The 26,960-nt window shown below is 53.2% G+C and overlaps 1 protein-coding gene across 1 annotated transcript in view; it reads left to right on the top strand.

Annotated features, from left to right (window-relative positions):
- The window catches only part of QSOX2 (quiescin sulfhydryl oxidase 2), a 41,838-nt gene extending 17,469 nt beyond the window's left edge, over positions 1–24,369 (top strand). Inside the window, exons 3-13 of the mRNA XM_053573742.1 lie at positions 2,337–2,437; positions 4,939–4,987; positions 6,455–6,560; positions 6,714–6,804; positions 8,120–8,265; positions 9,779–9,913; positions 10,094–10,223; positions 12,065–12,187; positions 15,177–15,327; positions 18,565–18,753; positions 21,737–24,369. Of these exons, the coding sequence (XP_053429717.1) occupies positions 2,337–2,437; positions 4,939–4,987; positions 6,455–6,560; positions 6,714–6,804; positions 8,120–8,265; positions 9,779–9,913; positions 10,094–10,223; positions 12,065–12,187; positions 15,177–15,327; positions 18,565–18,753; positions 21,737–22,275 (1,760 nt within the window). The 3' untranslated portion in view covers positions 22,276–24,369. The remainder of the gene's footprint in view (positions 1–2,336; positions 2,438–4,938; positions 4,988–6,454; positions 6,561–6,713; positions 6,805–8,119; positions 8,266–9,778; positions 9,914–10,093; positions 10,224–12,064; positions 12,188–15,176; positions 15,328–18,564; positions 18,754–21,736) is intronic.
- Positions 24,370–26,960: the final 2,591 nt, after the last annotated feature.

Raw genomic sequence — 26,960 nt, 5'->3', positions numbered from 1 at the left:
ACCCAGGCCCTGGTAGGAGGCCCAGATGGGATGATGTGGACTGGGATGTGCTGGGAGCACTGCCAGCAGCCACAGCACCGTCCTTGCTGGCAGAGGGCAGAACTGAGGTGTGAGGTGGACGTGCTGTGCTCTGTGTGTCTTTCATTCAGTCGATCCCGTAAATGTTGGCCGAGACCCTCCCATGCTCAGGGATGAGACACTAGCTGATCTGGATAGAGTCCCTCTTCTGAGGTGGGACCCTGTGTTCTAGCAGAGAGAAGGTACAAAGTGTAATTTGTTTTCCCAAAGAGTTGATTTTCTACATGTTTGAGAAGGCAAAATGTATCAGATGCTTTTCAAAGGAATTGGTGAACGGATTTGGTTACTCTGCGTTGTGCTTGGGAGCAGTGCCTGAGGTGGCCTGGATAGTGGGAGGTCTGCCCTGGGGGCAGCGGTGGGAGTGGAGGAAATTCTGTCATCCCACCTAAGTCAGGCATCCGTATGACATTGCTTTCCACGCTTGGGGAGCCTGGCGTGTGCAGGTGCGGGCTGTGGACCCGCCACGCCAGCGGGTCCTGGGGTTTCCTGGCCTCTGCCTCCTGCCTACAGTATCCTGTCTTCTTTGCCAGGTCCACTCCCACAGCGGGTGATCTGGTGAGGAAGCTTGGTAAGCCATAAAGTAATTCGTGTCTTTACTCTCTCCAGAAGCCAGACTGTAGGGAGCTTGCCTTACAAGTGAGTGTAACTAGGCCTGGGCTGGGCTCTGAAGGTGGCATATATGTCGACATTGATGGGAACAGCCCAGTAAGATCAGGGGACAGAGGGGCAAAGGCGGCCAGGAGGAGAGTGGGCCAAGGAGGGCACAGGTGCTGGCTCTGGCTGGTCCCAGTTGCACAGGAAGTGGCCCTGTCTCTGGGCAGGCAGGTGCCTTCCAGCTGGGTTCAGGATTGTAAGAATACACGCCTAAGTCTTGATTTGGAATGATAGAGCCTGGGAGACAACCCTGCAGGGCAAGGAGCCGAGTATGTGTGAGTCATTGGCAGTAAGATTTTAACATCCAGGAACAAGGGCACAGGTCTTTTAAAGGGAAAACCTGGCTGGGCACCTTGGGAGGGTGCTGGGGAAACCGTTACTTTGGTGCTGGTGACTAACACCGGAGCCCCACTGTGTGGACCTTGCTGCTGGTGGCCATGAGGGCAGGTCTTCATACAGAAGCCAGAGCTGTGAGATACACCGTTTGGCTGCAGCCCTAGCGCTCTAAGGCACTGAGGTTGTGATGTAAGGGAGGCAGATGGGCCCGGGCCGGGGGTGGGGAGTATCATGCCCCCTGCAGACAATGTCCCCAAAGGAGGAAGACATGTCTAGATCTGAGTACCAGCACACCAGGGCTGTGCCCGCTGATCCAGAACAGGCAGTGCAGGGCCAAGGAGCTCAGTGTCCAGTACGTGTGGGGTGGCGTGGGGGAGCTGGCAGTGAGTGCCTTACTGGGATCTGATTCAAACAAACTTTAGATGAAAACGAGGCAGTTAGCAAAACCTCAGGCCTGACTAGCTCTATGAGGACGGTGAGTGTGTGGTTTGCTGGGGTAATGGCAGTGCGGCTGTGTGTGAGAAAGAGCCCTCTCTCTTAGAGACCAGTACTCTGTTTTGGGAGGAAATAAGCACAAGCATGGTCTGAGATTTGCTTTAGATAATTCTGGAAGTGGTGGGGATTTCAAGCTGTGAGCTGATGGTTGTTGATAACTAAGATGAGGGACATGTTGGGGTGGTTCTATTTTTATCCCTACTTGATTTATATGTTGGAATTTTTTCATAATAAAAACTTTAAAGATAGGAGCAAAGAAATTTAAAACTGCACCTTTTTGTCTCCTGAGAGTGGCCCACAAGTTCTAGGCTTGTGAGCAGTGTCTCAGGATAGCAGTAGGAGCCCAGGCAGGCACTGTGAGGGCTGCTCTCGCTGGAGTGAGACGTGGCATGTTCTTGCTGAGCAGCTGGGACCATGTCTGATTAACCTGTGAGTGCTCGCGTGGTGTGTCTGACAAAAGGCCAGAGGCCACTGTCTGCTATCAGCACCTCTATCCATCAGGGTGCCATTTAATCAAAAGGCTGTGGCCTTCCATGCTGCTGAGTGATCTGAGGGTTCAGTAGAACACGGCGCTGCAGCCTTCGGCGCAGGGGCAGTGTCCTGATGCTGGGGCCTCTTTCCCCTGCCCTGGCTCTGTCTCTCATGAAGGGGGCTAACAGATGCCAGGATGCGGCATGTGGGCTGATTTCTGACGTGGCTGCGGCCTCCTCTCCTGGGGTGGTGTCGCTTGGTCCTGTGCCCACCAGGCTGAAAGTCATGCTCTTGCTTTTCAGACTGGGCCATGGCCATCCGCGTTGCTGCTCTGGACTGCGCAGAAGAGAAGAATCAGGACGTGTGCCGCACCTATGACATCCACTTCTACCCCACCTTCAGGGTGAGCCAGCCGCAGATGGTGCCTGGCCCTCGCCTGGGCTCCTTCCATGTTGAGGCTCACCACGTTTGTAGTGTAGCTTTTGAGCATCTCTTGCTGGCCCCAAAACTTACTTTGTCATACCCTCCTGGGTTGTAGAAGTCTGCTGTGGGATGGTCCATCCATACACATGGCCCCTGCAGGCATGAAGTGGTGGCTAGGTGAGGACTGGCCCCCTGGCCTGAGGCCCATCTGCCTAGTGCCTCCCCCACAGGTGTGGTCCTTGTAATTCTGAGTCTCTCCCCAGAAGACTCCTGCACACACGTGTACACAAATGCACACACACGTGCAGTCCCTGAGGGGTGCTTTGTACGCCCAGCGGCCCTAGGACAGTGTCCGTCCTACAAGGTTGTGCCTGTTTCTTCCACTAGGGGGCAGAGGAAACATGGCCGTGGTGCAGGCTGTGAGCATAGCGTGTGCACGTGTGTACGTGTGTGCTGGGTGCGTGTGTGTTATGTGTGTGAGCAGCCCTGTGCCTGCACAGAATGCGCCACAGTGACATTGGTGTCTCCAGATGTGTGTGGCACCTTGGGAGGTCATTCCTAAGGAAGCGTCGTGACCCCTAAACCTCTTTAGCCCTGCTGTCTGCTTGGTGTAGTTTCTTGACAAGGTGTCTGTTTCCCCCGTGACTGGGTTGGCTGTGGGAACAGGCACCGAGCTGGGTGGCGTGGTGCCCACTGAGGGCCTCTCCGGGCCTCACGCCTCAGCTCTTCCACTCGCCCTAGCACTCGAGCCCCTCAGGATGGACTCCAGTCTCAGCTTCATTTCCACCTCACACACGGGTTGTATGGTGCTGTTGCAAGGGTGGGGCCTTCTGTCTTTTACTCACGTGATGTTGCCCAGACTTACCTTGGGGGTGAGGGTTGTGAGGCTCACTGAACCTGTGGCCTGCATCCCTCTGGGGAGCCACACCCCACCTGCTGCTGGCCTGCAGGCTCCTCCAGGCTGTTCTGCTCTGAACAGTGCTGCTGTGGACGTTTCCAGCCCCAGAAGAGCTCCTGCTAGGCTGGACAGAGCCAGGTGTAGGCCCCACAGCCCTGGGCCACCCCCCACCACCACAGCAGGTGGCGTCAGGTGGTTTTCTGTTTTCCCGTGGAAGGGGTGGCAGGAAGCACATGGTGGTTTTGTTCACATTCCCCTGTGACCTCTGGCAGCCAGCACACCTGTGTCTGTGGGCCATGGGCATCCCTGTCTGCAAAGTGTCTGTGCCTGTCATTTGCCTATTTCATTTTCTTTTCTTTGAGACAGAGTCTCTGTCACTGGGGCTAGAGTGCCATAGCCTCAAACTCCTGGGCTTAAGCGATCCTCCTGCCTCAGCGTCTTGAGTAGCTGGGACTATAGGTGCCACCACAACGCCTGGGTAATTTTTCTGTTTTTAGTAGAAACAGGGTCTCGCTCTTTCTCAGGCTGGTCTCCAACTCCTGACCTCAGGTGATCCACCTGCCTTGGCCTTTCAGAGTGCTGGGATTATAGGCTGGAGCCACTGCACCTGGCCAGGCTTTGCCCATTTTACATGTAGGTCATTTGTACTTTTCTTATCGATTACGGAAGTCCTTTATATATTCTCCATATTAAACTTTTTTTCACTGGTGAACATGTTCACCCAGCCAGTGACTCTCTTTTCCCTGTCTTTAATGTACATGTCTTGATGAAGAAAGTTTTCAACTTTAATGTTAGAACTGTTTTAGCCAGGCATGGTGGCTCACGCCTGTAATCCTAGCACTTGGGAGGCCAAGGCAGGTGGATTGCCTGAGCTCACAAGTTCAAGACCAGCCTGAGCCAGAGTGAGACCCCCGTCTCTTAAAAATATAGCCGGGTAGGGCGGTGCCTGTGGCTCAAGGAGTAGGGCGCCGGTCCCATATGCCAGAGGTGGCGGGTTCAAACCCAGCCCTGGCCAAAAAACCAAAAAAAAAAAAAGAAAAAAAAAATATAGCCGGGTGTTGTGCCGGGTGCCTGTAGTCACAGCTACTTGGGAGGCTGAGGCAAGAGAATTGCTTGAGCCCAAGAGTTTGAGGTTGCTGTGAGCTAAGACGTCATGGCACTCTACCGAGGTTGACAAAGTGAGACTCTGCTCACAGGTGCCCTGTTGTGTCCCTTATGCCCTGTGTAAATCTTAGGTTGTCACAGCCATTAGGACACAGGCTTGATACCCACTGAGAATCGAGGGAGGTGCCATCCTTTGTGACACCAGCCCTGTTGAGTGTCTTGCTGCTCTGCCTGTTGGGTTAGAAATGTAGATGCCAGAATTTGGGGTGGCCGTAACCTTAACCCACTCCCAAGTCCAGCAGGGGCACTGATGTCCACAGGGACACTCAGAAGCATGCGTTTTGTCATCGCTCCTGGGCTTTCCGGAGGAAATCGACAAGAGCTGTCTCTTTAGGATGATGGTCATTTCATTCCCCAAATGTTAAATGTACGCACAGACACCACGCAAGTCTTCTTACTTGTTCTGTGTTTTTCCTTAGTATTTTAAAGCATTTACAAAGGAGTTTACAACTGGCGAGAATTTTAAAGGTAAGGACGTGGCATTATATTTCAGTCTCTTGGATTCACCTCATAAACCCATTAAAATAAAATGGTTCTAGGGCCCCTGAAAACTCTGAAAGAGTCTCACCCCGGCTGTGTCAGCACGTTTGCATAACTGCTGTCCTTCCTGCTGCCTGTCTGTCCTTTAAAAGTTCAAACATTAGGCTCAGCGCCCATAGTTCAGTGGTTAGAGTGCTGGCCACATGCACCCGGGCCGGTGGGTTTAAACCTGGCTTGGGCTTGCTAAACAACAATAACAACCAAAAAAAAAAAAAAATAGCCAGGTGTTGTGGCAGGCGCCTATAGACCCAGTTACTTGGGAGGCTGAGGCAAGAGAATCGCTTAAGCCCAAGAGTTTGAGGTTGCTGTGAGCTGTGATGCCATGGCACTCTATCGAGGGTGACATAGTGAGACTCTGTCTCAAAAAAAAAAAAAAGTTCAAACATTAATAGCTTTGGTGAGAATTTTTTGTGTTCTGTTTTGCCTTGGTTAGCAAATGTGATAGTGAATTTTTTTTTTTTTTTTTTTTGAGACAGTCTCAAGCTGTCACTCTTGGTAGAGCACAGCTCATAGCAACCTCAAATTCTTGGGCTTAAGCGATTCTCTTGCCTTAGCCTCCCAAGTAGCTGGGACTACAGGTGCCCACCATAATGCTTGGCAATTTTTTTGTTGTTGCATTTGCCATTGTTGTTTAGCTGGCCAGGGCCAGATTTGAACCCACCAGCCTGGGAGTATGTGGCTGGTGCCTTCCCCACTGAGCTACGGGCACCGCCTGGAAATTTTTTTTAAGTACTTTTATTTACCTTTTTTTTTTGAGACAGTCTCGTTCTATCACCCAGGCATCACTGCTCACAGCAACCTCTAATTCTCAGTCTAAGGAATCCTCTTTCCTCAGCCTCCCAAGTAGCTGGGACTATAGGCACCTGCCACAACACCCAGCTAGATTTTCTATTTTTAGTAGAGACAGGGTCATGCCCAGCCTTCAGTTTATTTTTTAATTGAAAAACATTTGGTGAAGTGCACACATCATATGTGCATGGCCAGAGGATTTTTACAAAGGAGCCTGCCTGGGTAAGCAGGGCCCACCAAGGCCCAGGGTGTGACCAGACCCCACAGGAAAATGCCACAGGGATGGTTTTGCCTGTGTTTCCGGGTGTAGACAGAATCCCAGAGTCTGGCCTCCTCTCCACTTATTTGCGAGACTGTCCTGGCCCTGTGTGTCCCCACAGCCTGGTCATTTCCACTCTTGCTGCCCTGCACCTTCCCAGTCTGCACTGTGTGGCTCCACCACTGTCTGTTCCACCATTACATCTGGGATTCCTGAGGGCCGTGCTGCTGCCACCTGCCTGTGGTCTGTGGGCCCTGGGTGGGGCGGGGCTGCTGGGCCCTGGGTCCCTGCTGCTCCGGGAGGCAGACACAGGCAGATGAGGTTGTGACCATGGCATGCTTCCCCAGGACCTGACAGAGAGCTGGCAACGGTCAGGCACATGATGATCGACTTCCTGCAGAACCACACAGAGGGAAACCGGCCTGCAGCCTGCCCGCCCTTGGACCCAATTCAGTGAGTAGCCCCGTAGCAAATATGGCATGTGAGCACTTGGGTTTAATTTTGTGAACTTCGTGTAGGTTTGCACTCAGTGACGTGGCCACTGACATATGGGGGCCAGCTCGCTACAGCTGAGAACACTAAAAGCCTGTTTCTTTCTCTTAAAAGGCCCAGTGACATTCTTTCTCTCATCGACAATCGTGGCGGCCATTATGTGGCTATTTTGTTTGAAAGCAACAGCTCCTACCTTGGACGAGAGGTACTGCTTCTGTGCCAGGTGCTACGACCTGCTTGCGGCCAGCCGCTGTGGCCGCATTTGCTGTGCTCGCGTGTTTAGTGTTCAGCGAACCTAGCTGCTTTATAGACAAGAATGTCAGGCTGAGTGAGTTCACCTTGGAGGACCTTGGCAGGGGTTCTGAAGTTTGGCCTACCCCTGCGTTTAAAACTAAGATCCTTCCAAGTTCCGGGTGTGCGTCTGACCTCGCCACCAGCTGCCCCATGAAGATCCAGGACCTTTGGGCATGGCCACTAGGTGGGGAAGCCACTTGCTTGACTGGTGCAAGTTTTGTGGCAGATGCTGGTTCAGAAAAGTAAAAGGTTAATTGATAAATGTCTTCTTTGACTAGCTGTCCAGTTGCAAATGAGATCATAGTTTCTGCCCAAGGGCGTGGGGCTAATTCATTTGCCTTAAAGTGCAATAAAAATTAAGATGCAAATGATGATTCTGCTTACAGAAGGGGTAGCTAGAGGCTTATGCCAAATGGTGTTGTTTCTAGTTTCTGAGCACAATACTTTTGTGTTTTTGTTAACACTGAAGATAAAACGACTTTTGACACTAACCTGGTTTCCAGGCCGAGTGTTAGTTTGTTTTTTTTTTTTTAGTTTTGCTTTCAATCTTCTTACTTTGAAGTTTTTTTTTTTTTTCTTTCTTTCTTTCTTTTTTTAATTGAGACAGAGTCTCACTTTGTGGCCTTCAGTAGAGTACCATGGCATCACAGAGCAGGCTTAAGCGATTCTCTTGCCTCAGCCTCCCAAGTAGCTGGGACTACAGGCGCCTGCCAGAACGTCCGACTTTTTTTTTGGTAGAGACGGGGGTCTCACTCTGGCTCATGCTGGTCTCGAACCTCTGAGCTCAGGGCAATCCACCCGCCTCGGCCTCCCAGGGTGCTAGGATTATAGGCGTGCACCACCACACCCGGCCAGTTTCTTTTCGTGTGTGTGTGTGTGTGTGTGTGTGTGTGTGTGTGTCGGTGGTTTCTTGCTGCATGGTGTGGGCTGACAGTGACCCCCTGGTAACACCCGTTTCTCTTGGTGATTTTTGTTTTGTTCTGTTTTTTAAGAGACTGGGTCTGGCTCTGTGGTGCAGGCTGGGGTGTGGTGGTATCATCACAGCTCATGGTAGCCTCTGACTCCTCGGCTTGAGTGACCCTCCTGCCTAGGCCTCCTGAGGCTCAGCACCCCACCCCTTCCTAGGACACCATGTCCCTGTGTGAAGGTCTGCGAGGGAGGTCCACATGCGGTGTTTTCTGAGAACACTGCCGTCTTTGGTAAAGCTGTCGTCTTCTCGTGCCCAGGTGATCTTAGACTTGACTCCGTATGAGAACATCATGGTGACCCGCGCCCTGGACGGGGAGAGAGCGTTTCTAGAGAAACTTGGTGTCTCTTCGGTCCCCGCCTGCTACTTGATTCACCCCAATGGGTCCCACGGAGTGATCCATGTGTGAGTGTTGGCAGCATCCGGGGCACAGCATGGGGTCAGTGGGCAGAGGCTGAGGGTGGGCAGGGAGCCCAGTCTGCCACCTCCCTGCCAGGGGCCATTGGGTGTTAGTCATCTGTGTTGGATTTTGTTGCTTTCTGGTCAAATCCCAGATCCAGCAGGTGTCCCTTGACCCCTTCTCTGTGCCAGGTTTGGGGCTCAGGGTTGGTCAGTGCTGCTGGTAGCTGGTGGGCTCGCTCACCCTGACCTGCAGGAAAGCTGGGGACGAGCAGGAACGCGTGCACCTGTGCTCCTAAGGCAGGCCCAGCTAAAATGCAAGGAACTGAATAAAGTGGGAAAAAGCAAAATAGATGGGAACGTTAAATAGCATTGTGCAGCCAGAGGGGAACTGCGGCAGCTTCCTCACCTGCCCCACCCTGCCCGAGGCCCTGGCCCCAGCTCCAGCTTGTGCTGAGTAGCCGTTTACTCAGCAGCTCTTGGTGAGTCGCCATGTCCAGCCCCTTCAAGGGCAGGGGACGCCTCGATGGGAGGACAAGGTATGTTTCCTGCCTCTTAGGACCTCAAGTTCAGCATCTTTCAAGGTTGACTAGGGCAGTGAGGTGCCTCCCTGGAGGCCCTGAACACACTGGCTGCTCAGGTGCATTTCTTGTCTTCTACAAAAGAAAATACTGGAACTCAGGGTAACTGAAGAGGCCACCGAGCTCACCAGGCGGTCAGAGTGTCTGGGGTCCCGGCCCCACCGCAGTGCAGCCACACCAGGCTGGGAGCCCACTGCCCGCCAGCACTGCCCTGAGGATTGCCAGATGTTTGTCATTAAAGTATCGTGTGTACAGCTTGTTAACATAAAATAACATTTTTGCAGATATTTTAATATTTTTACAAATAATGCTGACATATTGTGTCCTTGGAGATTATAGCAAGCTCTGAGCTACAGAGGATGCGCTCAGTAATGGCACTGATGGTGCTCAGCAGGCTGTGCTGCCCTGTCCACACAGGGCCAGCAGGCAGGGCGCTCAGCGAGCTGTGTCAGGGAGGGGCTGGGCGCTGATGACACTCAGAAGGCCACTGCCCCATCCACGCAGGGCTGGCAGGCAGGCGAGCTCTGTCAGGGAGGGGCTGGGTGCCCACCGGCTGGACCTCCAGATGCCCACTCAGCTGGCAGATTGTGGGCATGTTCTTGAGGCTCTTAGGCATGTCAGAAGCCACGTCAGAATAAAGCTGGTCTTGGCAGACGCTCAAACCAGCTTTATGAGACATCTTAAGGTCCCCCCAAACATAATGAATCACAGTACTTACTACACCCAGTGATTATCCATGGATTTGGCCTGGAGCATCTCCCCCTCACAGGTGGAGGCTCAGCCTGCCTGGCCTGCTCAGCGTCTGTTCACCACTGTCTCCTACCCTGCCCCAAGAAGGCTAGAGGGTGGGTCGGGCATAGCATTCCTAAACACAGAGGGGCTCATCCTGGCTGTCTGCCTTTGGCAACTCTTCTGACCCTCGCCCTCTCTTTTCGCAGTGTGAAGTCTCTCCGCTCCTTCTTTTCCTCTTATTTGAGGTCATTGCCAGATGTGAGGAAAAAGTTACTTTTCTTGCCTGAAAAGCCAAACAAAGAAGAAAATTCAGAAACCATAGTTTGGAGGGAATTTGACAAGCAAGTATTCCTCTAGAACTGAGCTCTCTGGGCAAACTGAGTGAGGATGCAGATGTCTGCGTCTGTGGGGCCGGGCTGATGCTGACCCTCCATCCAGAACCAGCCACACGGACATCTCCCTGTGGGGTAGGGGCACATGGGGAGGGTTGGCACACCCCTGACTGTGCCGTCTCATCTCAGGTCGAAGCTGTATATGGCAGATCTGGAGTCGGGCCTGCACTACCTGCTGAGGGTGGAGCTCGCAGCCCACAGCTCTCTGGCAGGAGCCGAGCTGAAGACACTCAAGGACTTTGTCACTGTCGTCTCCAAAGTATGGACCTAGGCTGGGCCGGGCATTTGGCTCTGCATGGAGCAGGTGCCTGGAGATGCTTGGCTCTGGTGGGGAACTGGCCATCCTACCCCGAGGGCAGGACAGGAGACAGACCCTACCCAGGGTCAGGGAGAGATCTTGGGACCTTCACCCTGGGGACCGTCCTCACAGATGTGGTATCTGAAGCCACAGTTTGGGTCACTGGAGAGGGCTCAGGCCATGCTGTGCCCAGGGTTAACAGGGAGGTGGTAGGGGAGCCTTGCCAGGGCCAAGCTATGGCCTTGTGCTTCTGACCTCTGGGATAGCCCAGGCCCCCTCCCCCCCACCCCACTCCTGCTGCTGGTGTAGGAGGAGGCACCTCGTCCAGTGGTCGCAGATATAATGCCAGGACCCAAGTTACTGGTTATTGCCTAACAGATAAGGAGGCTGAATGTTAAATGATGCTTCTTGTCAGAAGTGAGGTCCCTTAAAGAATAGTTTATATTCAATACTTTGGATAGCCAGAATTTTACTTATACTATAGGATTTTTTAAAAATAAACAGAATTTATGTCTACAGGAGTGATGATGTTTCAGATGCCTACACGAATGTTCTTAGATGGTTGAACTGTGTCATTCAGAATGCAGACATCTCTAATTGGCCCTGTTTCCTTTAAGAAAGTGTCCCACTAATCTGTATGTCACATTAACACTGGACAGCGTGGCTCTTGGTGGTGGCCGCCAGCCAGATGACAGCCTCACCTCGATGCTCTGCGTGCCTCTCACTCCCGTCCTGGCTTTCCCACACGTAGCATAGGTGGCTTCTAAATCAAGACCAATGATAAGTTATTCTCAGTGAGTTTTCTTTTTGGTGGGGGGACAGTCTCACTATTTTACCCTTGGTAGAGTGCCATGGTGTCACAGCTCACAGCAACTTCAAACTCTTGGGCTTAAGTGATTCTCTTGCCTCAGCCTCCCAAGTAGCTGGGACTACAGGCGCCCACCACACCTGGCTATTTTTTTGTTGCAGTTGTCATTGTTGTTTAGCAGGCCCGGACTGGGTTTGAACCCTCCAGCCCTGGTGTATGTGGCCGGTGCCCTAACCACTGAGCTATGGGCACCAAACCTCAATGAGTTTTCTGAAGTTTACGTAAATGTCTGAAAGCAGACACCGCTGGTAAGTTGGCAGTGGTGTTCTGTAATGTGCGCCAGGACCCTGAGTTGAGAGTGTGATGTGTTGGGTCTAGCTGTTTAGTGTCCTCATCAGTAAGAATTTGGCTCGGTTTCTGAATTCATCTGGCAGCCCATATTTTGCACCTTTAATAATATTTAATCAGAGTCCCTTGTTAAAGGAGGACAGAGCCCTGGGCTCGTGTTAACTGGGTGCCTCTATGAACTGCTGTGAGCTGACACTGGTGTTTTAGGCAGCTGCACCCGCCTTCCACACATGGTTACACAACCAGCGAGGACAAGGCAGGGGGCATGAGAGAGGATATCTTGACACCAGGTCACACATGAGGACTGGAGGCCCGTCACTGTGAAGTGGCTGCCTGGTGGGAGCAAGAAGGCAGGTGCTGGCCAGCCTGGAGAGGTGCTGCCCACTGCTGCCCTGCAGCACCGCGGGCCTCCTACCAGGAACCCTGGTCCTTAGAATTTAGAGTGGCCCATTCTCTGTTAACCACTAGTTACCCACTAGTTAACTGCTAACTGCAAAGCCGGGGCTGGCCGGGGCTGGCCGGGGCTGGCAGGGGCGGGGTGGGGGCAGGGCTGAGGTCTGGTTCTGTAGATCTGGACACTTGAGGGGGCCAGGCTGGGACTGCACCTCTCCCAGGCGTCTCTCACGCTGAGTCCTTCCTTGTCCAGTTATTCCCAGGCCGCCCACCAGTCAGGAAGCTGCTGGAGACGCTGCAAGAGTGGCTGGCCAGCCTCCCTCTGGACAGGATCCCGTATGATGCTGTCCTTGACCTGGTCAACAACAAAATGCGGGTGAGCCCAGGCCCCTCCCAGATGGTGGGGAGCCCCTCACCTGGCTCACTTCTGCCTGCTGGGCGCCCGGAAATGAAAGGCCCGATGTAGGGCCCCTCTTTTCCCCTCAACGCTTCAGCCCCAGCACTTTCCACTGCTGTTTCTAGGGCAGCTTTGTGTCCGCCCCTTGTCTGCCTGAGGTGGCAGTGTCATGCTGAGACTTCAGTTAGGGACTTCACCAGGCTACTTGGGAGGCTGAGGCAGTAGGGGTTTCATTTGAGCTTGGAAGGCCAGGCTGCAGCAAGCTATGATTGCACCACGGTGCTCCAGCCTGGGTGACAGAGCGAGACCCTGCCTCAGAGAGAAGAGGCAGGACCCAGGGCTGATGGAACTGTGAGGACATGTCCTGTACAGCAGGACAGTTCCCCAAAAGTGGGGGGTGGGGGACAGGTGGTCCTACCAATGTAATTTTCCAAAGCAGTGTAGCACTAGTTTTGTTTTCTAATTTTAGGAAACCCACCTAAAAACTACTGAAAACAATGTACTCAGGGAGTACGGTAGCCTTGCCAGGGCTGCCGCTGGAGGCCAGGTGCCAGCAGGTGACGTTTTCCTCCATGGCCTCAGTGTTTCCTCCCACCATCCCACAGAGCTGGTCAGCAGCTTCTCTGCAGCTCCAGGAGGTGAACAGCAGCAGTAAACCCGATGCTACCCTAGGCCACTTCTCATCCTCTCACCCAGCATGAGAGGTTTCCCGGGGCCCTGGTCCCAGCAGTGGCTCTGCTGAAGTATGTGCTTCTGTGGCTCTGCTGTTGGCCCCTTGCAGCCGAGGCACATGTAGTCCTTGGCTGCCTGCCTCATCTCTCTTCTACCTTTGCTCAGCTCAGGGTCATGGCAGTGTTGCCCAGCACATGCCTGTGACATGGGACACTCCCTTGTGAGAGCCAGTACTGGGCTTGAGACGGGTCAGCACTTGCAGTGGCCATGGCCACCTGTTTGGTGGAGGTGCCTGCGCTGCACATAGGGACAGCACTTCCACTGCCGTCCTGCTACTCAGGAGTGCATGTGCCGCCTCTGTGGGGAGTCGGGCTCTTCATCCTCGGCCGCCTTTTCTTTTTTTTTTTGTGTGTGGTTTTTGGCCGGGGCTGGGTTTGAACCCGCTACCTCCGGCATATGGGACCGGCGCCCTACTCACTGAGCCACAGGCGCCGCCCATCGGCCGCCTTTTCTTGTAACACTTTCATTGTAACTAATCTTAATTTCAAAGTGGATGTCAGTGCTTACTATTGCTGGTTTATCAAGACCAGATAAACTTTTCCCTTACACAAAGAGATAAAACAGGCCACATTTCCAGGTTTCAAGATTTTCCCTCGGCTTGGTGTCTGTAGCACAGTGGTTACGGCACTGGCCACATACACCGAAGGTGGTGGGCTTGAACCCCACCTGGGCCTGCTAAACAACTACAACAAAAAAATAGCTGGGCGTTACGGCGGGCGTCTGTAGTCTCAGCTACTTGGGGGGCTGAGGCAAGAGAATCACTTAAGCCCAAGAGTTTGAGGTTGCTGTGAGCTATGACACCATGGTACTCTACTGAGGGTGACATAGTATGACTCTGTCTCAAAAAAAAAAAAAAAAAACCTAATACATTCCTTTTGGAAAGAGATATGGAGAACACTTAGAGATCTAAAAATAGATCTGCCATTCAATCCTGTAATCCCTCTACTGGGCATATACCCAGAAGACCAAAAATCACATCATAACAAAGACATTTGTACCAGAATGTTTATTGCAGCCCAATTCATAATTGCTAAGTCATGGAAGAAGCCCAAGTGCCCATCGATCCACGAATGGATTAATAAATTGTGGTATATGTACACCATGGGATATTATGCAGCCTTAAAGAAAGATAGAGACTTTACCTCTTTCATGTTTACATGGATGGAGCTGGAACGTATTCTTCTTAGTAAAGTATCTCAAGAATGGAAGAAAAAGTACCCAATGTACTCAGCCCTACTATGAGACTAATTTAGGGTTTTCACATGAAAGCTATAACCCAGTTACAACCTAAGAATAGGGGGAAGGGGGAAAGGGAGGGGAGGGAGGGGGGAGGTGGGTAGAGGGAAGGGGATTGGTGGGATTACACCAGCGGTGCATCTTACAAGGGTATATGTGAAACTTGGTAAACGGTCTGTGAAGCTAGTGAATGATGCCCCATGAATATATCAATGTACACAGCTATGATTTAATAAAAAAAAATAAATAAATAAAAAAAAAAACTTCTCCCTCACATTTATATTGTATTGAATTTAAATTTACGTGCAGTGGTGTGCACAGATCTTATGTGTATAGGTGATGGAGGTTTTTGTTTTTTTTTTTTTTTGAGACAGAGTCTCACTATGTTGCCTTTGGTAGAGTGCTGTGGCATCACAGCTCACAGCAATCTCTAATTCTTGGGCTTAAGTGATTCTCTTGCCTCAGCCTCCCAAGTAGCTGGGACTACAGATGTCCACCACAAAGCTCAGCTATTGTTGTTGTTGTTGTCGTTTAGCAGGCCCGGGCCAGGTTCAAACTTGCCAGCCCCGGCACACGTGGCCGGCCGCCATAACCATTGAGCTATGGGCGCCAGGCCACGTGATGGAGTTTTGATAAATATACCCCCCACCATGTCACTACTACCCCAATCAAGATAGAGGGCATCCATGTATTTTCATTTTTTTTTTTTTTTTTTTGTAGAGACAGTCTCACTTTACTGCCCTCGGTAGAGTGCCGTGGCGTCACACGGCTCACAGCAACCCCCAGCTCTTGGGCTTATGTGATTCTCTTGCCTCAGCCTCCCGAGCAGCTGGAACTACAGGCACCCGCCACAACGCCCAGCTATTTTTTTTGTTGCAGTTTGGCCGGGGCTGGGTTTGAACCCACCACCCTCGGTATATGGGGCCGGCGCCCTACTCACTGAGCCACAGGCGCTGCCCAACTATTTTCATTTTAACAACTTTGTATATGTGTTTTTCAGATGTCTGGAATATTTCTTAGTGATCACATAACATGGGTTGGATGTCAAGGAAGCCGACCTGAGTGGAGGGGCTACCCGTGCTCACTCTGGAAATTGTTCCACACTTTGACTGTTCAAGCCTCAACCCATCCCACAGCGCTGGTCGGCACAGGTGAGTGGCCCACTCAGCGAGGGGGCAGGGTCTGGCTCGCATGGTGCCCCAGCTGCTGTGCGTCTGGTACTGTCAGGGGCACACAGGGAGAGAAGGCCTGTTCTATACGAGGCAGAGTGTCAGGAGGGTGCCCTGAGGCCACGCCCACGTGCCACATGTGTACACAGCACCACTCATGTGCACAGTACAGCGTGGCTGCAGGCCACGGAACAAGACCCCACTTTGCTCACTGATAGGGATGCACGAGGCTGACCTGCAGGTAGAGGGAGAGTAGAGAGCACAGACAGGAGTCACTCTGCACTGCACATTCTCCTTTTTTTCCTTTGAAAAATAAGAGTAGCCAGGCACAGTGGCTCATGCCTGTAATCCCAGTACTGTGGGAGGCTGAGGCAGGAGAATTGCTTGAGCTCAGGAGTTTAAGACTTGTATGAGCAACAGTGAGACCCTGACTCATAAAAAAATGAAAAACCCCGCCGGTTGCTACAGCAAGCGCCTATAATCCCAGTGACTTCCAGAGGATAAAGAGGCAGGATACCCACAGCCCAAGTCTGAGGTTGCAGTGAGTTGCAGATGCCACTGCATTCTGCTCAGGGCACATGATGGGGCTCTGTCTCAACAACAATAACAAAAAAGAGGTAGTGCCTGTAGCTCGGTGGGCAGTGGGTAGGGTGCCAGCCACATACATCTAGGCTGGCAGGTTAAAACCTGGCCCGGGCCAGCTAAACAGCAATGACAACTACAACCAAAAAATAGCCAGGCGTTGTGGGGGGCGCCTGTAGTCCCAGCTACTTGGGAGGCTGAGGCAAGAGAATCACTTGAGCCCAAGAGTTGGAAGTTGCTGTGAGCTGTGATGCTACGGCACTCTACTGAGGGCAACATAGTGAAACTGTCTAAAAAAGAAAGAAAAATAAGAGTACATGAAACGTACTTGGAGAAATCTTTGCTGGCCATTTGCAGGGGCCAGTCCCAGGGCTTCTGCGTGAGGCAGCTTCTTCAGAGCATGCCAGGGATGGATTCTGGGTTCTGCTTCCCCGAAGTCAGTTGCTGGGCCCATGCCCTCCCCAGGGGATGACCCTCAGGGTGTGGTGGAGACTGGACAGGTCTGGCACAGGCTGCTGCCACAAGAGGGTGAACACTGCTAAACTCTGAAGTCAGGTTTAATTTATTAGGAAACAGTTGAAATCACAGTTACATTTTCTGTCCCTCACAGAGTACTAAAATATGTGTTAGGTTTTATCCACTCTGGACATGGTCGAATGTGTGCCTCACAGCTGGAGCAGCCGTTCAGGTTTATTAACGTTTATGTGAAGTCAAAAGTAGAGTCTTTGAACATGATAGGCCGATGTTCTCTCCATCCAGTAAGACTGAAATTCTTTCACAGTTATTTTTTGGTGCATAACAAGCTAATCCAAAATGTTACTACAGCTTAAAACGACCACTGTCTTATGTGCTCAGGAGTCTGAGAGGCAGTGCTGTGGGCAGGTCGGGGTGTTCTGTGAGAGCTGTGGGCTCGCTCCTGTGGCCCTGTCACCTGGGGGCATCTGGTGGGTCCAGGAGCAAGTGAGAGCACTGGCCTTGCCTGACTAGTGCAGCAGGCCCTCCACGCCCACCTCTGCAATGTGAGCCGTGCGCTGTAGGCCTGGTGTCCACATGGGGAGACTCCCAATAGCACGTGCACTTGTGCGGCGGGAGCCGGCCTGTGGCAGCACAGTGACGGAGGAGAGCTGAGTTGCCAGGATGCAGTGCAGAGCACAGGCTGACGCGGTTGTGGTGATGCGTGGAGGCCTGACAGTGACAGCACACAGCCGGGAGACACCCCCCGCCCCTTCATCTTATCAGCATAAATGGAAGTGATCTCCGAGGAGTGTATCTCCCGACAAAGGAATTGGGTCAGACGAGACTGCAGGATTAAGTCTTGGAAGGTTTTTCTTCTCCTTATTGTGCCTTTAAACCCCATCTACTAACACGCCTGCTGAGGCCGCTAATCCCCCCGCAGGTATAGGTTTATGGGCCTTGTCCACTTTAAAGATTAGGGTGGCCCTGAGCGTGCAGTGGCTTGGTGGGGAAGAGGGAGGGATTACCCAGCAACTCGAGGCAGATGTCTGGAGGGCCCATCAGGGAGAGGAGGGTAGTGGGGCTGGGCCACGAGGCCAGTGCCTGCAACCTCACTGTGGGCACTGCTGGTTGATGTGCTCTGGGCCGAGGAGGAGTTAGTGGTATGCTCCATTTTCACTGTCTCTGGGTGAAATAAATGACCATCACAGTTAATGAGAGATCAGAGACTTGGACCAAGGCCTGCAGACAGCTCTCCCTGGTGGACAGAACCGTGACAAGCACTAGGCCTGTACTAGCAGGTGAACAGAGATCCCACAGGGGCCTGCTGTGGTCAAGGTGGATTTGTTCTCGGGACCATGTCTGTGTTATCTGGGGCAGCTGGGTTTTGTAATCGTCTTGCTACACTTCTTGTGATGATGACAGTCTGTTTTAGCTCATATGCTCAGTCCTGTGTCACTTGTCTGGACGGGCTCTGCGCCCCACCATGCTGCTCCTATGGCTCCTTCGGGCTGCTCCTTCTGGGATGCCCACTGTCCTCCACCTGAGCCAGGGTGTTTTCTGGAAACGTGGTGCGTTACTCATTCACACCCAGTTTGTATATACAGTGGCATGAACTTTGTGTGGCTTCCTCTCTTTTAAAGGCCTTTGCAGAGAGAGGGCAGTCCCCGCTGTGTCATGCTCTTCCCCAGAAGCAGCCCTGGCAGCTGCCCGCCTGCTTATGGAGGGCCCTCCCAGCACTAGGCTGGCAGCAAGCCTGGAGTCGCCGCCTGGGCCACATTCCCATGTGGGCTCGTGCTCTGCAGGGTTGCAATCACGACAGCTGCGGACTTGGGCTGAGCAGTGTTGTTGGCTCTGGGAGCTCTGCACAGCTAGCACATCCGTTGTTTTGAGGTTTGGTCCCTCTTGGGGTCATAAGGCCAAGGGCCGGGCAGGGGGAAGCCTGGTCGAGAAGCAGGATGTCCCCCGGGCCTTGCGGCCATTCTTCCGTGACTCCAGCAGCTACTCAAGCAGGTGCTGTGTCTGCCACCTGTGTGTCCGTCCTCCTGTCAGACCTCTGAAGAGACATACGGGCAGCCCCTCTCCCATCTGCAGATGCCAGCCCATGCCTGCTCTCAGACAAGCGGGCAAGCCAGGTGTCCAGTGACTCCGCCTATGGCACCAGCATGTCTCCTCCCTCCACAGGTTTCGAGGACGACCCCCAGGCTGTGCTGCAGATGGTGAGGAGATATGTCCGCACCTTCTTTGGCTGCAAAGAGTGTGGGGAGCACTTTGAGGAGATGGCCAAGGAGTCCATGGACTCGGTGAAAACCCCAGACCAGGCAGTTCTTTGGCTTTGGAAGAAGCATAACGTAGTGAACAGCCGCCTGGCAGGTAGGAGGGGGACACTGTGTGTCCCTGTGCTGTGGGGTAGAGTGGTCATGGGCCTGGTTGTAGGGGTCAGCACAGTGCAAGGCCCAGGCAGGCACAGCCTGGACACTGTCCTGTGGGCAGTGAGGACATCATGGCATCAGCACTGCTGCCCCCTGAGCTCTGCTGCTCAGCCCAGGTGAGGGCTCTGGAGGGTGTCACTGCGGGGAGCAGCCACCCTTCCTGGCTTTCTAGTCCCAGCTCTCCGAGGGGGCTCAGCCTCAGGGAACTCTGTGTGGCTCTTTCCTCCCTCCTTGTGCCCTTTGGTGGCCACTAGACTCCCAGGTAACTTTGATACTGGAAAACTTGGAATTAATTTTGAGTAAGGAATTTTAGTGTCCTTAAAATCTATTCTCAGACCAAAAAAAAAAAAAAATCTATTTTCAGATTGTAAACCAAAATTCTGTTTAGTTTTTTTTTTTTTTTTTGTGGTTTTTTGGCCGGGGATGGGTTTGAACCCACCACCTCCGGCATGTGGGACTGGCGCCCTACTCCTTGAGCCACAGGCACCACCCTATAAACCAAAATTCTGAAGATGGTTTTACTTAAAGAAAACTAAAAAGGCTTGGCGCCCATAGCCTAGTGGTTATGGCACCAGCTACATACACCAAAATTGGCGTGTTCAAACCTGACCGGGCCTACTAAACAACGACAACTGCAACAAAAAATAGCCAGGTGTTGTGGCAGGTGCCTGTAGTCCCAGCTACTTGGGAGGCTAAGACAAGAGAATCACTTAAGCCCAAGAGTTTGAGATTGCTGTGAGCTGTGATGCCACAGCACTCTATCGAGGGCGGCATGGTGAGACTCTGTCTCAAAAATAAACAAATAAAAACTAAATAGGCCACATGTATTTTCTAGAATTAAGTAATTCAAACTATTTCTAAATCAATGGCAGATTAAAATTAAGCTTAAAAATAATTCCACTGAGAAATAAATCTTAATAGAGATGAATACAAAACACTGCTAAACTATCAGTTTTTATTTAATCCACTGTATTATAAAAACATACTACACTAAAGCACTAAAGAAAATTGGTTTTTCTTTGCACTAAGTGCCCACTGCTGTAACTCAGGTCACATGGCTGTGGGCACCTCTGCATTTGCCAGGTCCCATCACTGTCAGCTGCAGTTGTAAGGTGCTTCCGCTGTGGCCCTAATACGGGATTTCTCCACCCCAAGTGCCTCTTGGACCTCTCTGCCCCACCCTCCTCTTCACTGGTGCACACGGTTATCCCTGGAGCAGGCAGCTCCAATGCACCAGACCCTGACTGCAGCCAGACCCGAGGGGTCCAGGAGCCCCTGCCTTCGGCCGTGGCCTGAGCCTGCACATGTTTCCACAGTGCTGGGCTGCAGCCCAGAGGGGCTCTACAGCCCAGGGTCACTCTTGAGAGTTCTGTGCACCCCATTTAACCCCAGCTGTGGATTGAGACCCACTCTCCCAGAGTCCTCTCAGAGATGTGAGTGGGATCTGCTGTCCGACACTGGCTCCTTCAAGGTTTCATGTGCGAACCCTCAGGCAGCTTTAGACCAACAACGCTTGGTCTCTGTTCTGCCCCTCCTCCGTGTGGTGGCTCCATGGACAGCATGAGGCACATGGTTAGCAGGATTAGCCCATGTGGTCAGCAAATGGGCCAGAGCAGAGTGTCTCTGTCGATTCCAGCATTCCAAAGTCCCAAAACAAAAGTGGTTCTATTTACCTTTACTTCCTTCTAGAAATACCCTGAGGGCTGCCCAACATCCGCAGATCAGGTGTGAGGATGTTTTGAGAGCTGCCAAGTGCCCCCTGCCCCACTTTCTGCAGGACAGGGGCCCGTCCAGTGCTTGTACTCATGTGGCAAAGCCGTCCTGAGTTGGGCAGCCAAGTGGGCAATTCATACACCACCAAGTAAAGGAGGATTGTGGCGACTCACAAGGGACAAGTGTGAGCGTAGGGACTTTCTGGTTGTGCCCTGTCCTGAAAGCAGCACCAGACGTCTGCCCGCTTCCATAGTCTGCCAGGTGCCACCCAAAGCAGTGATGTCAGTGTTCATGGGTCCAAGGGAGGAATGAGCGGGTAAAGGGGTAGGAATTCCAGCTTCATGTACAGCCAGCAGGAGTGATAAGCTTTGGAAGGGTGGCTGAGCAGCGGGCGTCAGGCCTCAGTGTGTGGGTGCTCTGAGTCCACCCCAGAGTCATCAGACAAGTGCACACAGCTGCGTGTGCAAAGATGGCGACTGCAGGATCGTGTGCATGGCCGTGCATGGGAACTGGATGTCCCATGCAGCCCTGTGTAGTCAGAGTCCTGCGGGAGGCTAGGAGGGAGTCAAGGACAGAACCTGTGGGAACAGCATAGTCTATTGTCCTTGTCAGGACACATGTGTGTTTGTATGTACAGAAGGGACCAGAGGACCCTCCTGCCAGTAGTGGTCTCTGGGACTCAAACCAGGAGTGGGCTCTGCTTGTCTCTGCACATCACTATTTATTGGTTTTCCCAGTAGTGAACATGTGTTGCTCTTGACACATGTTTTGGGGACCTTTCAGGGATTTTGGAGTCTGGGAGGGGCCAGTGGGCCTGAAGTGCAGTGGAAACGTGGACAGCAAGTGTCCAGGCAGGGTGGCCAAGTATCCTAGCAGCCAGAGTGATCTGGGCCTTGTGCAGTGACGGGTCAGGTGCACCTTCAGGAAGGGGCAGACCCGTGGAGGGCAGGGGCACAGTGCAGGGGAACGGGGGCAGGTGGAGCCAGAGGGCCAGTGGTTGGGCCAAGTGCACCATCTCTTCTGTTTTTAGACCCAGGAACCCACTAGAGCCTGACAGGTACAGGGGGTGCTTTAGGAAGATGCCTGGGGCCACGGGAGCAGGGCAGAGGGAAGGTCAAGGAGAGGGACCGGGCAGGGGGCCCTGGATGGTGGGAGGCTGCAGATGCCGATAGCCCTTCCCCTTGTGGCTTTCCCTTTCCTGTCCTTTCTAGGCCACCCAAGTGAGGATCCCAAGTTTCCAAAGGTTCCGTGGCCTGCTCCGGACCTCTGTCCCACCTGCCATGAGGAAATTAAGGGCCTGGACAGCTGGGATGAAGGCCACGTGCTCACGTTCTTGAAGAGGTACTATGGCTGTGACAACCTCGTAGACACATACACTGTGGACCAGGGAGACCCTGGTGCAGGAGGGGCCCCGGCCAGAGGTGAGGAGAGAGGCCTCACTGCTCCTGAGAAGGCCCCTGGAGCCCACGAGGCTAAGACCGCTCCACCCAGTGTGCTGGGTCCCAGACCTCCCCTGCCCGAGAGCTTGCACCACAGACTGGACGTGAAACTCCAGGACCCATCCAGGTCTGGAGTCCGTAAGGAAGCTGAAGTGGCTGCACCCTCTCTCGGGGCTGGCTTCTCCAGCCTGGACATGAGTCTCTGCGTCATGCTGTATGTGGCCTCATCTTTGTTTCTGATGGTCATGTACTTTTTCTTCCGGGTGAGGTCCAAGCGGTGGAAAATCAAGCAGTACCACCCGGCTGTGTAGCATGAGCAGCCTGTGTGCTGTTAGCGAGACGGCGGATGTGCCTTTGGAAAGATGGCCCCACCTCATCTCCCTGCGGCTTTAATGTTATGAGCAGGGATTTTACAGACACGCTGGACCGGTTTCACATCAGATGGCACTGCTTGGCCTCCTAGCCCTCGTTTTACAAACGCTCTTCCAGTGCTAGGGAACGCTGGGTGTCCTGTGGGGACAGTTGAGTTCCTGGCGTCGTCTGCTCCTTCTGCCGATCCCAGCAAAGATGCCTGTGTTTTCACTTTTGCAGATCTGAGACAGAGGGCAGGGAGTGTGGGCCAACAGCATTCCTGGGAGCTTTCATCTTGGTTACTATACTGAGTGCCTCGTTCATGAAGGCCTTGATGTTATATTTGGGGAAAAACCTACCTCCCCCCACCCAGGCTGCACTTGGTGACAAAGCAGGGCCGGGGAGCACAGTTGGCCTCCCAGATGCTCACCCCCGTGCCAGAGAGAAAGTGTGGCTCTCAGTGCCCTGCCTGGGCTGGGTGCTTCACAGCTGCCCACTGGGCTCTACTTACACTGGGACGTTTCAGTGGGAGCTCAGGGAGCTCAAAACCAGAAGAGGAAGGATTTCCTGGTCATCTCTGTGCTCTGAAGCTAGTTTTCATTCCAGAGGAGATTGGAACTTGCCAGGCCTGGAGGAGCCAGTGAGTTTTATGGCTTTGCCGACTTTCCAGAAACAACCCCAGAGGCCTTATGGAGTGGACTTAAGGATGAGGCTGGGCAGTGCCTTTGTTTGCTAATCTCATGACAAAAGAAAAGCAGCTGAGGGCTGGTCCCAATCTGTCCTTCCTGGGGGGCAGCGCTCACAGCAGAGGCCACAGAGGGAAGGGGGAGGAGGGGGTCTGCTCTGTCTCTACAGACCCTTTGTCAGCTGTGCTTCTCATCTGTCACCCGGGAGGGACCCACAGGTCCCACGGCTGAACATACCTCTCTCTGGGTGCCGGCACCCTGCACCAGGCCTCATGCTCCCGAAGCCAAGTGGGGAGGGTCCCCACAGGCACCGGCCTCCCAGGCTTTGGCCGTGATTTCTTTACCATTTAAAATTTAAACATGTTGTTTAAAAACCCAAAACATTAGGTGGGAAATTTGCCTCTGAAGACTTAAACAAAACAAATGTGCTATTCCTGGAAATATTTATAGAGAATCTTTGTGGCTCTTGGTCTGGCGACTTCATTTTCTTTGATAAACAGGCTCAGTTGTGTTTATGTGGCTGTCTGTGCGAGAGGCTGAGAGTTGCAAGTGTTTTTTCCTCTTCTCCTCCTTTATATTTTATCCTCATGTTCACTAACTCAAGGTGGTCCCACAGTGTATTTATCAGACCACTGTCTTACTGATGCTTTTGTCACAGCTTGAGAGAAGATCAGCAGGTTGAGGACAGAACCTTCTGGAGGAGGGGGCTCTGTGTCTTGGTGAGCATGACCTCCCCTCCCACTCCTGCTGCTGGAGTTTCCTCCTGCCTCACACTTTGACCCAGAAGCTTCCAAGCTCGTCTGCACCTGGGACACCTACAACACTGCCTTGTTTTCCTTCCAGCCTGAGCACCAGGCCAGCCTTCCACAGGAGGGGATGCTCAGTATCTCTTCTCCCAGAGTGAGCGGCCGGAGGGTGCCGGCTCCACTCCAGCTGAGCTCGTCTTTTACAAAAGCATCAGGAGGGCAGTGTTGGCTTTAGCTCCAAGGTCACACTGCAGTTTGAGGTCGTTCATCACTGTCTGTGGGAGAAGCTTGTGGCTTCCTGAGGGAAGGGTTTCAGCCGGTGCTGAGCTGCCATGGAAGGAGACACCGAGGTGGTGGCAGGGACTGTGTAGAATCGTCTCGACCCTACCAGGCCTGCTCAGGTCTGAGGTCTGCTTTCTAAAGTTTTAAGTATTTTAACAGGTATTGAGACTAATGAAAATAGTTCAGTAATTTAAATTTTTATTTATTTTTAATGGAAGGATTCTGATTAAAAAGAAGCTAATTGACATGGAAATGTCAGAAATTTCTTACCTTCAAGGAAATTGAACATTTTGTATTGTGCACATTTTAAGAATAAAGAAATCTGACATTTGAAAAAAAATTGTAATTATTCTGAAATGCAAACCAGCTTCACTAATGAGTTGGGGTGGGAGAGAGAGGGTACAGACTGGGCCGATTTCCTTTCTAGAGCTTAAGGACTAGACAGCTGAAATTCTAGATTTTTTTTTTTTTGAGACAGTGTGTCAATTGGTCACACTCAGTAGAGTGCATCGTAGCTCACAGCAGCCTCAAACTCTTGCCTAAGCGATTCTCTTGCCTCAGCCTCCTGAGTAGCCTGGCTATTTTTTTTAGAGACGGGATTTCTGGCTCAGGCTGGTCTCAACTCCTGAGCTCAAGCAATCCACCCGTCTTGGCCTCCCAGAGTGCTGGGATTACAGGTGTGAGCGAGCCACCATGTTCGGACTAGAATTTCTTACATCAAACCACAGGCTTTTTGGAAGACAGCCCAAGGGTCAGATGGAATATTGGTCATAGGTCATTTCCCTGGAGCAAATCTGGACGCTGCTGTAGGGTGATGCCCTCGACTGTGCGTAGCTGTGCACAACAGCTTCCTGTAGGAATGAGACCATCTCAAACCCTGCCGAGGCAGCGGGCTCAGGGCCCAGCCTGCCCCAGCAGCAGCCCCCCACCCCTGCTCTCAGTGTTTACTGGACGTTTTCCTCGAGTGTCCCTCTCTGGCCCTGGGTAGGAATGTCCAGCTTTTGTCTTAGAGTAGCAGGAACTGTATTAAAGGGTCGCGGCATTAGGAAGATTGAGTACCACTGTCCTAGAGCTTCAAGGTCAGCCTATGTGTTTGCAGGGCACCTTGTGGGGTTTGCCCTTTGACACCTTATTTGCTGTCCTGAGCTGGTTTTATCTTTTCTGCCCCACCCCCACTCTCCTGCAGCCTTGGGCAGGTCTCCAGTCACCAGGGCCTGTGGCTCTCCATGGAGACCTGTGGGCTGCATATTCACTTCCTCAGCCAGGCTGTGCAGAGGCTGGCAGGTAACTCGATGCTGGGTTGGCCTAGGACACTCCCACCAGAGGTACAGGCAGCCCTGGTGGGTGCCAGCCGATTTGGCGCAGACTCACCTTCAGTGCCTGGGACCTTGTGCTCCCGAGTCCTGAGCAGTGCTTCTCCTTGGAGCCCTGCAGGTGCCCCTCCTCCTGGGGTAGCATGGGGCTGAGATCTGCCCAGAAGTTGAGAATTGGGGTTCAGGAGTTCAGGAAGCTCAGGAAGTTCTCCCAGGCCTGCAGGGGAGGCTTCGGGTGGAGGCCATCAGGCCAAAGTCCACCTCGGGATGGCAAGGGCAGGGTGGGTGGTTTTCAGCCCCTGCCTCAAAAATCGGGCTTGCTGAGACTCTGGGCACAGCTTGGAGCTGAATGGAGGGTGGAAGGCGGCTGCCCTGGGGCTGAGGGCGAGGGCAGGGGCTGCTGGAGTCCAGCCAAAACCGGTGCAGGAGGGAGGTGCGCCAGACTGGCCCGCCCAGGCAGTGAGGGTGGGGGCGGGGCGGGGGGTTGGAGGGATGGGGTGGGGGGAGGTGGGCAGGCAGCAGACGGGGCGGGAGGCCAGTGGCTCCTTCAGCACCACGGACAGCGCCCGGCCCAGTGGCTCCCGGGGTCTCCTGCTGCCGGCAGCTCAGACGAAGCACCAAGGACCAGGGAAGCCCAGACCTCCCACGGGACCCGGATTGGGGAGCAGCACGGTCGCACAGCTTGGCCTGTCTTGCATCGCGATGCTGCTGGAAGCCGAGCTCCAGCACCAGGGGGAGAGGCCTGGGGCTCCTGTGGGCACCACTGGCTGCACCTTCAGGGGGACTCAGGGTAAGAGCCCTGGTGACCTCAAGATCTCTGTCTCAGAGGACCCCAGGGCAGAAACCACAGGGGTGGGAAAGGTGGGCAGAGGGACCCAATGTGAGGAAGGGGGTGCAATGGCCAGAAGTCTGTGGGCAGGAGGCTGAGCTAGGAACAGAACAGAAGGGAGCTGAGTCCATAGTTGCCGGGTGGCAGGGAGGGCCTGGGCTGGCCTGAGGTGGTGCCCAGCTGTGATTGAGGCAGAGGCCTCAGAGCAGACGGGACATTGCATATGTGGTAGAGTGAGGGGCGCCAAGTTCCTACAGAGACCGATTGCTCTCAGCTGCCTTACAGCACAGCCTAGTCCTCTGGACTCCAAAGCAGGGTCCCCATGCGGGGTCTCCTGCTTGAACTGCCCTCCCCAAGGGCCATTCCATTACAACGGACGTTGGGAAATAATGGAACCATTGTTGGAGGGCTGGCCAGATGCCCAACGGCGTGGAGCCCCTGCCTCCTCGACTGGCCGCCTGCCCCTTCCCCAGTCTGGCCATACATGGTCCCTGCCTGCCTCTGCAGCCGCTGGCGATCAACGGCCACACCCAGTGTAGCTGGCATCTACCCAGTGTGATGCTTGTGCTCTCACCCTGTCCTTTCTGGGACAAGTGTGGTGTGAAGTAAAGGAGCAGAGAGCTGGCGCCATGGGCTTTGCTCGAGTGGGTGCTGAGGGGAGGGGCTGTAGTTTTCCTGCCCTCTTCTCTCTGAGCCTGGGCCCATAAAGCTGACAGCTGGAAGCCAGAAGCAGCTGGGTCAAGGTATTACTGTCAGCCCCAAGTAGCAGGCTTTGGAGGGCGGCATCAA

Source organism: Nycticebus coucang, chromosome 2 (assembly GCF_027406575.1).
Source record: "Nycticebus coucang isolate mNycCou1 chromosome 2, mNycCou1.pri, whole genome shotgun sequence".
Classification (NCBI taxonomy): domain Eukaryota; kingdom Metazoa; phylum Chordata; class Mammalia; order Primates; family Lorisidae; genus Nycticebus; species Nycticebus coucang.
This window is presented reverse-complemented; position numbering and strand designations above follow the sequence as displayed.